The sequence below is a fragment of the Ptychodera flava genome, chromosome 9 (assembly GCF_041260155.1).
Source record: "Ptychodera flava strain L36383 chromosome 9, AS_Pfla_20210202, whole genome shotgun sequence".
Classification (NCBI taxonomy): domain Eukaryota; kingdom Metazoa; phylum Hemichordata; class Enteropneusta; family Ptychoderidae; genus Ptychodera; species Ptychodera flava.
In genome coordinates, this window is record NC_091936.1 from 38,432,162 (window position 1) to 38,446,266 (window position 14,105).

The window sequence follows — 14,105 nt, forward strand, 5'->3', positions numbered from 1 at the left end:
TTTGCAGCTGTTGAGTCCTACCTGTGACGTTTACACAAAACGTTGCAGAACAGGTCACATATGTTAGTGACCGCATTGTCGAATTTATCATTGCAAACAAATGACAAATAACGTGTTAAACCGTATTCTTTTGACACAATGATGATCAAACAAGAATAACGAAATTGAGGCTGGTGTAGTCTTCTAACGATTGGTATTTGATTTGGCGATTGCTTCAAATGGCATGACAACGAGCATGAAAACGCCAGTGCCTAATTTGAATAAGTTATTGTCATTGTCTGTGCACTCTCGACGAGAGAAATTAGGTCACGTGATATAACAGTTCAGACTTAAAGGTTCGAGTATACGTCAACTATTTGAATGAAACACGATTGGAACTTATTTGGAATAATTGGATGATGAAATAATGTCGATTTAATCTACAAATGTAATCTCATCTGCTTTTCTTTTTACATTACACACTTGTTTTTATGAGAAATTTGTAATATCGCAACATTCAGCTATACGGCACCTAACACTTTTGAGAAATTTGAAAAATATAAAAACCCAATTATCCCAAAATAGTTCCAATCGTGTTATGATAAACGTTTATGTCATAGAACACGATAGTATTTACGGTGACGTAGAGGACGAGGAAAAGTCACGGTCCATCCCTGCAAAGTGAAAGTAAGCACTCTCCGACGTAACGCGCTCATTATTTCAGAAATGGCACACTTCTAGTTGTCTTATGGTTCGTTTTGTAAGCGATGAGCGCTATACAGTTGACATCAGCTATAGAATATTCCTTTTTACCGGTGTGTGAAAAGAAACATGCCCTTGGAAATAAACAAACAAACAAAATGTGTTTAAATTTAAGGGAGAGAGGAGTTTCACGTTCTTCTTTCGGTATTGCTCGAAAAAGATAAATCTCTAGGGCGATTGCCCAGTAGGCAATATCACTAAATCAATAACAGTGGCGGCTATTAAAGGTATACTGTCACCTGTTCCAATTTTGCCACAGTTACCATGTAAAGAGAAAATCTAACCAATCACAGATTTTAAGCGGGTGGCCGCTTTTAAAAACCAGCGCCCTCACACGGGCATTTTGAATACCAAGGAACGCCCCTTTGACCATATATGGGCATATTTAGCTTACAGGTGACTGTATACCTTTAAATGTGTCATTTTCATTATAGTACTTGATCTTACTCCGTGACATTTCCAAGGCATCGGTTCATCGAACAAAAAGGTAACAACCAGTCACATGCATTGTTTTTTCCCACTTAGTTACCAGCGTGACTTATTTTAAGCAAAAATTTGCATAGGCATTTCTCATCACTGAAAACCAAGGCAAGGATATAAAGAACATGTCTAAATCTCGACAAAAGGCTTATTAAAAATTTGCATACTCACGTGAACTATCGAATCCAAATGTGTCTGGGCAAGGCAGATTCACTGAAGTGTTTGCGCTGGTCCAAGGCCAACACATGCCACGTCCCTCGAATAACCTCTCCCAAAATCCACTACAATGCACTCCTGCAATGATACAAAATACATTTATTTCAGAGAATTATAGAATTTCTACTGGAATCATGTCATTTCACGCGACTGGTCATGATACACAATCACATTATGATTCAAACCGTAATGATCTATTTGATTGACGTAACAGCTAATTCTGCTTTGTTTGCTCTCAGACTAAAAAGCGTACATTTTTCCCCTAAAACATCAATAAATCATTCCTGCGTGCTTTCCCACATTTGCCACGGTCCTGATTTGGATAATTTCGGTTTTTTATTGAGGACTTGCATGTCCCGGGAGTACTTGATTTGTATTTTAAAGGATCCCAGGGTTGTAATTTATAATAAGTGTCTTTAAAATAATCACAGCTTACATTTCCAGGCCTCGTTTTGTGTTGAATGAACGTTAAAGGACATATCCTTACTATCTATACCATATCAAAAGATTGCCCTTTCATCTTTTTAAAGGTGGTTTCTTCTGCTTCCCTGTCCTCATTTTTGATGTGTCAGTAATTGGAAAGTTTGTGCAATTGACATTGGTAATAAATGCACTGATAAGATTTCGAAAGGTGATTCAAGCGGAAAACGCTCAGCAATTTGTGTTCCCATTGCAAAAACTTCATCTAGCTTAGAGGTGATCGACATTGGTGCACAGATTCTATCGCTTTGTAATCATTTGTCTGAAGTTGATATTATCGACCTCTCGTGGTGTCCTAAACACTCAAGAAAAAATGGCATTTGCTTCCCTGCGGCGTCGACATTGGGAAAACCTTGTGAACTCGACTTTATGTAATGGGAGGAGTGAATGTATTCAAATGTAAACAGGGGTTTTGCCGAAACGATGCAAGACAAAAAGAGCAAACAACGCCAAGAAACTCTTCCTTTATGCTATAGGAGTACTGAAACACGGCACGATGATATTTTTCCTTGGTGCTGACTGTTTATTAAATCATCCGATACCCTGAGTGCGTGATGACAATGAAAAAGACGAGACCCCTTAATAATCAGTCGTCCATTGATAGAGCTCATTACATCGTTGTGAACAGTAGAGTCTACGACTTCATACCCTCATGCATGGCCGGGCTTATTGCAATCAATTTGCAATAAAACTGCACGAGGTCAGGAAGAGAAACAGATTGAGCAACGTTGATTCATCCATCATGGAACTTTCTCCTCCAATGAACGTCAATGAGTTCATAAGGACTCAGACCCAGCCGCTCAAAATAATGATACCTTCTTCCAAGGAGCTCTGTTAGCACTCTTGCAGCCGACATACTCCCTCATGTTTCCCTCAAATTACTCTTAATATCACTTGTTTAAGGGACATTGAGCCTCAATCTTGCACACAAGAGTTCTTTTTCAGATTCGATCACGAAGAAAACCCTCTCGAACCACGAACTTTTCTTTCAATTGTGCTCTTTGGAGGTTGACTCTATGACGTCGTAATGTCAGATTTTATTATTGAAGAAATCCCCTAGGGGGAAGAGCTTCTTGGAAAACAACCCTACTACGTGACTCCTCAGGAGTAAAATCACCTCTCGGAAACGTTTCTGCTAAATTGTCTTAATGAGGTAGTTTCACAGTTGAGGTGTTCGATCACCGAGTCGTGTAAGAGACACACGTTTTGTTTGAAACTTTTATCCCGGTCAATAATCCATCCCAAGCACCTTGTAGGGTCCAAAAATAATTACACGTTGACTCCCTCTATGCTCTAATGCTTCCCACAATGATTCCTTGCAAATTAGTAGAGGGGCTACATTCCCCTGTGTTACAATATATTACGCCCCGATGTTCATTTGTAAAGCCATTTCAGAGCAAATCTTGTCTTTCTAATAAAACTCTGACAGTTTGTAACCAAGCAAAGAATTACAGTTAGTGCCGGTCGATAAGAAATCATCTATCTGGGGATACATACCGCGGCTCTTGACTATTTTTAAACTTAAAGGTATCTGCAGATGTAATGAAACTGGTAAATCTTCAGAATGAAAAAGGAACTTGTTTGTAGCGACTGCATGTACCTGAGAAGTAGTTATGGGTAAATCTCTCTCTCTCTCTCTCTCTCTCTCTCTCTCTCTCTCTCTCTCTCTCTCTCTCTCTCTCTCTCTCTCTCTCTCATTTATGTATCTGTGTCTGCGTATACGACTAGCACCATCAGTATCAATCAATCAATCAATCAATCAATCAATCATCATCATCATCGGTTCAAACCAAATGCATGACATTGCGGTTTTTCCTCTTTTTAATCACATGAGAAGCCAGATGTGAACTGAATATGCTCACGTGTTTTACAACAGGTTCATTATATAATAGTAGTACGCTTCACAGAAAAATCAGATATCTGTTATATCACTATATGTAGCAGGTTTTTGCACAGTTTAATCACTAATTACAAAACTTTATTTAATATGCAAATGAGCTATTAATTAACTTGACACTGCTCAATGCTTCATGGGACAATTAGAAATCCATCAGATCAACATTTGTAGCACGTTTCATTAAATTGAATGCTGTAATTTTGGAGTAATATCCCTTATCACAAAGTTCTTCAAATATGCAAAGGAACCCTTAATTAACTCACACAACTAAATGCTTTACACCACAATTAGATATCTGTCGGATTAGTATCTGCAGCAGATTTCATCACATTTGGTGCAGTTATTTTAGAGTTATATGACTAATTACAAAACTTGATAAAATATGCAAATGAGCTATTTATTAACCTGACACCGTGACTGCCCAATGCTTCTAAGTATAATTAGATATATCAGATCAATATTTGTTGCAAGTATTATCAAGTTTGGTCCAGGAATTTCAGAATTATGTCACTAATAACAAAAGTTCATTAAATATGCAAATGAGCAGATAATTGACATGACACTCACAGTATCGTGTAAATGTTCTGAGATTGTCATCTGTGAAAAGTTTCATGAAATTTTGAGCAGTATTTTTTGATATATGTCTACATTGTCATTACCGTCTCCATAGGGAAACCATTTACTACGGCCCAAAGGCGCCCCATTTTGTACGGTAATAGCGTCCCAGCTTTTCGCCACACATACGTGGAGTGCGCGTACTGTACGGAAAAAAACGATATTGCATAACTTCATTAATATGCAAGCCACTCTAACCAAAATCTAATCAGTTCTTGCAAGTAGCATATGGTACCTGACTACCAAATCTGACTGGAATCCGTTCAGGCGTTTTTGAGTTATCGTGTAAAAAGACAGACAGACAGACAGACAGACAGACAGACAGACAGACAGACAGAGAGACAGACAGACAAACACACACACACACACACACACACGGACAGACAGACAGACATCGCTATGACATAAGCCCACGTGTTCACACACGTGAACTAAAAATGGAATTAAAGATTTAAGCTCCCAGCTGTGATTCATTATTCTACGACTCGCAATATGACGACATCAAATGACACTTAGCCACAATTAAATTAAATTGGTAACATGGCATGTCGTGTCGTCGGGTGAATTATGAATGGCAATTTCGCGAAATGTGTTGTAAAAGCGCAGAAGAGTTCTACAGTTACAGTGATATGTTTGATATGTGACACGGGAGGTTAAAAGTCAAATTATGATTTCAGAGTAAATTATTCTACGTTTCAAAAATGTTGACAGTATATGTCATACGTTGTTTCTGTGCAGCAGGTCTATGTGTTTTAACACCCTAACTTTCAATTTTCCATTCACTCCGAATGGATGGTCTCCATCAGTTCCCGTGCGTCGATGATGGAAGATGAAGGTGGATGGATCTAGCTGAACATTATCTATGTGGCTTGTCTTCCGCTGTTAATGGAATTCAGTATCATGTTCGTCACGACAGAACCTCTTTTTCACTTTGGAAAGCAACATCAAGTGCTACGCATGAATAGCTAACGACACTTTACCATGGTCACAGTGCTCGAATGAACGACTCAAAGGGTCCCTTAAAAATATCCCTGTTATTCTCCTGGGCTTGTATTAGCCGTTGCGGCAGAAACTTGTGACAGCCGAATGGGTGTCCTATTTGGTGCCGACACTCTGAACATCGCTTGAATATGTTTTCGTCTTTCGGGAAAAAATGCGGGAATTTTGCGAAAACCGCATGCAAAAAAGTCATGACCGTTGTCATAGTGACACGTACCGGCAAGTCGCCTCATTTTTCTTCAATTATTCTCCCTTACTTTGTGACTACAAGTCTTACAATTTTTCTGACTACGAAATCCACCACAACCCGTGTCACTCTATATTAATTCTTTCAAATTGTGATTTTAATGAACAAAAATGAAAGTGATTACAATTTTTCATAAAACCTCTTCAATGTTGGATACAATAAGCACGGCGATTACATGAAAAGAAAATGTACTATAATGCATAAATTAAATAGATCGCATGAAACACGGTATAGGAGATTGCATCAAATCATGGGAAGTGACAGCTTTCAAATGAATGAAATCATAATAGTCATCTTTCAAAAGCCTTCTTTCGCTGTGCATTGATCGATTTGTGTCAGGTTGTACAGTTTTGCTCACTCTTCAGCCTGCGAAACATGAACACATTGAACAGGAAAAGATAAATATGATATAAAAAAGCGAGACCAAAAACTAGTTATAAGCAATATCCAATTTTATAATGTGTTTATTTTCAATATTGCTACACAGATATTCAGTAACATAGTATAGGCGTCTGCGTCGATATTCTTGTAACATTTTGTACAGAAACGTGACGAATCGCACGATTTAAACAAAAAAAGGAGAAAGTGTAGTTCCGTTCACTTGTCAGAAATTCGAATTCTATTAGAGTAAGAAGTAATCAATATTAAAATCGACCAGTAACGGAAAAAAGCGTATAAAACAAGGTTCAAGAGGGGAATTGCCTTATCGACTGAGTGTCTCGATAACCCTGCATGCCTGCGTTTCATGTGAGTACACAGTTGTGCAAGATGCACGCGATACCTTAGGCAACGCATCTATTAGCCTCGTCGGCTTCCTCGTCGTAGACAGTGTCCTTCTTTCAATGCTTAAAGAATTCCTGATCGTTTTACTATCTCTAATGTTACATTTAAGTGGTATCAAGATAACAGGTTTTTCCATTCGATCTACTCGAAGTGAAATCATAACTTGCCATTAAATGTGAACAGTATGGAGCGTTATCTATAGCTTTGACTTGTGGGGGAAAAAAACCGTCTCAACGGTTTCTGATTGCTTTTAACTTTCGGTTCACGCGGCGCGACTTCATTTCCCGCGTTTTGAGTTTAATCGTCGGACGGGAAACCGTCGCGACGTGAAGATCGACCAAAAGCCGACAGGCAAAATAAATTCACTTTACAGTAGAATGTGCTTCAAGGGCTGATTTTCGGTCACTAAAATTTCATAACACTTTACCTCTATGCTGCTGTGTGTGAGGGGTAAACAAACTTTTTCGCTGTCTTGGTTTTGTGAAAAAAAAAAATTCCTCATAGAATTAACATAGGTAAAGCGGCCATTTTGAATATCATCTTTCGGTATATTTCAGGTAATTTGTTTCTCTGGTAAAAAAATTGTGCGTTGTAAGCCCCGATATTGAACTGGATTATGAAATCGTGCATTTAAAGTTTTCTGAGGGAAACTGAGAGCAAAAGTTTAGAACTGACGAGCTACCATAAAAGCATTTCTCTCTCAACCACAGACACAGACATCGTTTAACTCAGTAATCCTCCGCCTTCTCACGGCATAATCGGAAAGGATTTATATGAATGCCTTGTCCATATTTACTTGGGATTCGGTACTGAGCATGCGCACGTGACGACACGTGGCTTTACATGTAATATAGGGATATGGCTTAGAAGATGTGTTTCTATTCTAAAGTTTTATATAGAAACTTTGATTTGAAAAAAGATGAGTAGACGTGAAACATTGCAATGAGAAGTTATTCTCCGAGATACTAGAAATATCTTGTTTTTCTATTAAGAATACAATTACAACATTAACGGCAACGCGTGAAAGCAACTGTGGTTTGAATGACAGACCGGAAGTTCATGCCTCACTCAACTTTAACATTGACGTTATTACAATGCTTTAAAAAAGACACTGTTAATAAATGTGCAATATACCTTGGTCAACTACGTTACTTTGAACCTTTTCAGGGAGAAGTACCAGGTCGAGATCACAACATCATCGTCGGTGCCTACTTAGTTCCATCGGGTGTTCGTTAGCTGCGTTTTATAAAAGTTAATCGGGTGAAAACACGTGTATGGACAGGGAGACCATACGTTTTCTCGTCACTGATTAATGGCGAACATTGGAGTGGAAAGTTCTTCCAGCGTCGGGTGAGTTGTGCTGCACCTTCATGCGAGGTTGAAGTATAACAGTGAATTCAAATAGACTGGTGCGATTTTGTGATAAAAACTATCAACCTGCTCCAATTTCGACCTTCTTGTAATCCAATAACTGCGCTAGACGTGCTAGACTTGAGAAGTAATACCGTGTCACGATCTGAAATAGTGAAACGTTTTAGCTATATCTAATTTGGCAGGACATATACGTCAATATCGATTTGATTTTCGGCTGCTTTCAATAATTTTGATGGCTTACGAATCTAATGTCTTCTGATATTTGTTCTCTTTCTAAATTAAATTTAGACAACGGTCGTTAAAAATGAGAGCGATTATACACTTCCTGTTCGAAACGTAAACATTATCTACACCCAACTAATTCAATAGAATATGTCCTTTCGATCATTTTGTACGCGAAGTTGATATTTTTTAACTTATGGGGTCCTTTCCAAATTGTTCATTCATTCTGCTGCCATGAATATTGCAAGTGAAAAGATTGTTTGCGATGGATTTACCATCCTCGGTTGAATTATCTAGTTCCAAAAGCCACAGGCACTCGAAAACGGCCATTTGCTGACACTAGAAAACCCAATTTTACAGGGGGTCTTTGCTTATCATTTTTTATGACTTATTTAAGTTTAGTAGAAAAAAAACTCGAAATGTTCTTTGCGCCAAATCAGCATAGATACACGCAGATCCTCGATATAAATTGGAACGGCACCCCTGCTTTGAGACTTCACTCAACGCTGAAACAAGCACATTCACTCTGGACACCTATTCTATTCCAGATCACGATAATACCCCCACTCCGCCCTTGAATATCCGATGTCTATAATTGTTCATACGGGTGTAGTTCTCTTGCTAGACTCCGAAAAACTACAGATCATTGGGTCCATGTCACGTACACTGGGCAACATACAGATTTAACAATATCCTACATGGTATGTCTATTGATTTATTGCGAAACCCCCCCAAAGAGAATCACGGATCGGACTTGATGGTTTCATGCGCAGCACCACGGAGCATCAACGTTTTAATCTTCACTGTGAGTCAAAGAGGAGCAATGATCTTGCCACCATAGACCCTCGAGAAATCGTTTTCTCGAGGTTCTATGTTGCCACTAGACAGACCTACAGGCATACATCAAAAAGTGCTGTCAGGTGTTGCGATAGGAATGAGTACATCCTGTTCAGCGTTCGGCACCTGCTAAACTACGTTACCCTATTAGCCAGTACGCAATTACAACAAGTTGCCACACTACAGGCTACATAAAATACCAATAATGCGTCAGACATCATTTGTGTCAGACATACTCCATTCTTCCGCAACAGTCAAATAAGAACTCTGTGACACCGCGCATGCTCATCACAGCTTCTCTGTTGTAGATCATGATTGTATAAGGTATTGGTTTATTAAAGTCAGCCAAAGTGACAATAACAGGCAGGCTATTGCTCACGGAACAGCTATAAGATGGTCACATCAAAATTTATGAGAACGCCGGGAAACCTAGAATTGCAAAATATATAGAAATATTCAATGTGGTACAGAACAAAAATGTTCGGATTTGTTAATAGGAGCAGTGGAAGAGTTAAAGGGGCTTAAAATAGCAAAGCTCTCTAGCTACTGAACTCTGACTTTCCATCGCATTGAATCTTATAAGATACTGATTTCTTCTAAATAATTTGATAAATGGATGTTCCTTCTAAGATCGCATATTTGGTTCGTTGACTAGCAATGTCTATACTCTATACCCGCCACTCTGTTCCAGGTCATTGTTAGCGTGAATGCATCACTCCTGACTATGCAGTCTTGTGGCAAGTTCCTGTTAATCAAACATCGTTGTTATCGATGCACTTTTTGTCAATATCCGAAATTGCCTGGGGAAACTTAGTTGAGTGGCATGTCATTATTTCAAGTGTGACACTTCCCATCAGAAGAAAAGATCAAACTTACTTGGCCAATCGTATCTTCTGCCAGCCATGCGTCAATGCCAATGTTGACAATCATTATAATCAACGCCATTACAATGAAATACTTATTCCCTGATGGTTACAGTATTTGTCAACCAACAAGCTATGTCATTACATAAAATGGAGTGACATATTGTATATACTTTTGATTTCATTGCGAAGTAATTTTCCGCACACACGTTTCTATGGTATAGATACAATAGACATTCAAGAACCTGATTGATGATCACACAGGCACTCCAAATGTACTGGGGAGAGCGCAAGTGCGCAACAGTGCTTTGTGTGGCAAGAACTATAGTAGAATTGAAATACACCCTTCTCGTTTTTACCTCATTGTTCAACCAAGGTTTTTAATTATTCACCATGATATGTCGAGATACGCAACCCGCCAATTGTGTCATGAACATGTAAACGCATTCTTCTGTGTTATGTCATATCTGATGTCAGAAATATTTCACCGAAATTCAGATAGATAAACATACGTTATGAGCATGCTTAGGCTAAACTATATATATAACACGATTGGAACTAATTTGGGATAATTGGATTTTCATATTTTCCATATTTCTCAAAAATGGTAGGTGCCCTATAGCTGAATGTTGCGATATTACAAATTACTCATAAAACAAGTGTGTAACGTAAAAAGAAAAAGCAGATGAGCTTACATTTGCAGATTTTAAAGACATTAGTTCACCATCCAATTATCCCAAATTAGTTCCAATCATGTTATATATATATATATATATATATATATATATATATATATATATATATATATATATATATATATATATATATATATATATATAACGGATGAATAAAATTGCACACGTCTACTGATCTGCTTGTATATTTTCTGTTTATTCTGTTGGTAATTTTGATATAACGTTTCGTCCTAAAAGTAGGACTTCATCAGGTTGAAGATGTCTACAAGGGAGAATACAGACAGATACAGAACAGTGTAAGGATAATGTTGATCCTAATTAAATGCTAAACGGACTTTATAGGCTGAATAAATTAGAAAGTTACAAAGGATATACCCGGGTAGAATATGACAATTCTTACCGTTTATGTGTGGTTCAGATGGAAAGTGGCAATTCAAAATTGGCGGTAATGGTTATTTATAGTGCCTGTCCGAGGGCGCTGTGAGCAATTGTTATTTAAATTGCTTTTAGCTAAGAATGTTGAGGCCGTTTGGTGACAATGTATCCAGTTTTGAAATCCAGATGGATTCTATTTTCTTGCGAAGCGTGTCATCTTGTTTATTTATTTTGATAATCCCTATTATTGAAACGTCGTTAATGGTGTGTTGATTTTCGTTGAAATGAATCGCGACGGGAGTGTTAGCTTTGAGTCTTATGGTTGATAGATGGTTATTGAACCTGAGGTGAAATTCTGTTTTAGTTTCTCCAACATACTGTTTATTGCATCTGTTACATGTGATTAGATAAACCAGGTTTTTGGATTTGCAAGTAATGTTATGTTTGATGGTGTAAACGGAGTTTGTTACATGACTTTGAAATTGCGTGGCATTAGTGGAGTACTTGCAGATGTTGCAACCTCTGTTAACAGAGGTTGCAACATCTGCAAGTACTCCACTAATGCCACGCAATTTCAAAGTCACGTAACAAACTCCGTTTACACCATCAAACATAACATTACTTGCAAATCCAAAAACCTGGTTTATCTAATCACATGCAACAGATGCAATAAACAGTATGTTGGAGAAACTAAAACAGAATTTCGCCTCAGGTTCAATAACCATCTATCAACCATAAGACTCAAAGCTAACACTCCCGTCGCGATTCATTTCAACGAAAATCAACACACCATTAACGACGTTTCAATAATAGGGATTATCAAAATAAATAAACAAGATGACACGCTTCGCAAGAAAATAGAATCCATCTGGATTTCAAAACTGGATACATTGTCACCAAACGGCCTCAACATTCTTAGCTAAAAGCAATTTAAATAACAATTGCTCACAGCGCCCTCGGACAGGCACTATAAATAACCATTACCGCCAATTTTGAATCGCCACTTTCCATCTGCGCCACACATAAACGGTAAGAATTGTCATATTCTATATCCTTTGTAACTTTCTAATTTATTCCGCCTATAAAGTCCGTTTAGCATTTAATTAGGATCAACACTATCCTTACACTGTTCTGTATTTGTCTGTATTCTCCCTTGTAGACATCTTCAACCTGATGAAGTCCTACTTTTAGGACGAAACGTTGTATCAAAATTACCAACAGAATAAACAGAAAATATACAAGCAGATCAGTAGACGTGTGCAATTTTATTCATCCGTTATTACCTAACCACGCTACGAACAACACTGGGAGCTATCTGTACATCTCAAGTATACGTATATATATATATATATATATATATATATATATATATATATATATATATATATATATATATATATATATATATATCATATTACACACAGAAGAAGATATCCATGTGTTATCAATAACATATGCAAGCCAAGTTCCTTCTTACTGACGAAAATTACGGAACTTGCACTATCGTCATTCTACGTCACGACAACCCCCATTTATGTCATCAGTTTTGTTGAGCTGGGACTTTTTAGCGTGGGTCGATCTCCTATTTGTTCGTCAATGTCCCCGGGGGAGTTCAATGTAAACAGGCATCATATTGGCGGCCATTTCTCCAGCGCTCGAAATTTAAGTCTGACGCGAAAATTTCGTGAAAATCAGTCATTAGACCGGACCGGTCACATGATGAAAGGGGGAGGCGGGACTGAATCATGTGATACTCAAAGAATAAGATGTACATTAAATTATCGGTGGACTGTGATCACTCCGGCTACTTTGGCATAGAACGATGCCATTAGTGATATGTGCCCTGAAAGCTCCAAACCAGTTCGCTTACACATCTGTGAAAGCCGTTCCTCCATTGGGACAACATATTAGAGTTGGGTTTTCCCCGGTCGCTCTCTCTAAGTGCTCGGATGAAGGAATTTTTGTCGACTGAAAGCCCGACCGATGGCATACCGCAAATTACATTTCCAAATGTTTGTGGATAACGAAGGTTTCATGATCTTATCGTCTACAAGTGGCATAACACCGCGATTAGACGTTATCTGAATTGAATGTCGATTAAGATCGGCACAGCGATGTGTTTACACGCTACAAAACAATGTAACTGACAGGGCCACGGTCTTACTGACACAGAGGTAACCAACCAGGGTAACCAAATGTCTCTTTGCGTGCAGACGCTTCGCATAACCGCTCTCAGAATCCTTTAGCACGAAAAATACCCTTAGCGTCGTAATTACTTTGATATATATATATTTTCACAGCGTTGACACACAGGCAGCGAATGTTCTCACTACGTGTTGAGTCACTTCGTGTGTTCTCACAGAACAAGCAATGCCAATGAAACTCGGTTGTTTTCAACAGTCTTAGTGTTATAAAAATGTTCAGGACACTGAAACTACCTATTTTAACCCAGAACTTGTCTATAAGCAATTCTTGGAAGCTTAAAGACTTTCGGTCATTTTGACACGGTAGTATTTGCATATCGAAAGACGATGTCTCTTTAATTGGACAGTTCAGCCTAAACGTTATGATTGACGGACTCTGAGTGATGTTGATCGCAATACTTATGCGTTTCAAGTGGTTTATCTCTCCCGATCTGACGTCTGACATTTCAAATGTCAACTCTGACCCGACCACAATCACTTCAAAAGCTCTCACATTAACGACATTTAGATAGGAAATTGTAGCTCTCCGTTAGGACAATTAAGCGATACATACTTCTCTTCAAGTTGAAAATGGCAAAGCTGTTTGTACACTTAATGTAAATACTTAAACTCGAAAAGAAAATTTGCTCAGTCTACTAATTCTGTTGCCATTGTTGGTAGTCACGTTGATTATCCCTAATCGATGTCGACAAAGAAAGCACTTCTCAATAATGGCGTTGGACAGGTGGCATTTTAATCCGTGACGTCAAAAGAAATAATAAATCTTATAGCGCAGAAGTCATGAATATTTCACTCAAAGTACAACAGCACCTTTGCTAGCATGATATTGGCCATGGTAACAGTTACGTATTAATGATCGCGTGAGATCGGGGAAAAGCATTGGCTGTTATATGGTCTGACTTACTCTCTTGTGCTTTTGAACTTCGACGTTTAATTCAGTGTAACAGTTGTGATAAACTCTAAAACACGTTAGAAGAGGGAAATAGTACAGGCTTGTTTTGCACAGACACGCCTAATTGTTAAAATTGTTCACCGCCTGAATTTGTTCGAATCCGGTGACAGAAAAACGCCGAGTAA

At 38.2% G+C, this 14,105-nt stretch overlaps 1 protein-coding gene across 9 annotated transcripts in view; it reads right to left on the minus strand.

The window, feature by feature from the left end:
• The window catches only part of LOC139140916 (PDF receptor-like), a 141,986-nt gene that overhangs the window by 27,997 nt on the left and 99,884 nt on the right, over window positions 1–14,105 (minus strand). For all 9 annotated transcript variants that reach the window (XM_070710406.1, XM_070710399.1, XM_070710407.1 and 6 more), the window contains one exon: window positions 1,393–1,515. In XM_070710406.1, the coding sequence (XP_070566507.1) occupies window positions 1,393–1,515 (123 nt within the window). The remainder of the gene's footprint in view (window positions 1–1,392; window positions 1,516–14,105) is intronic.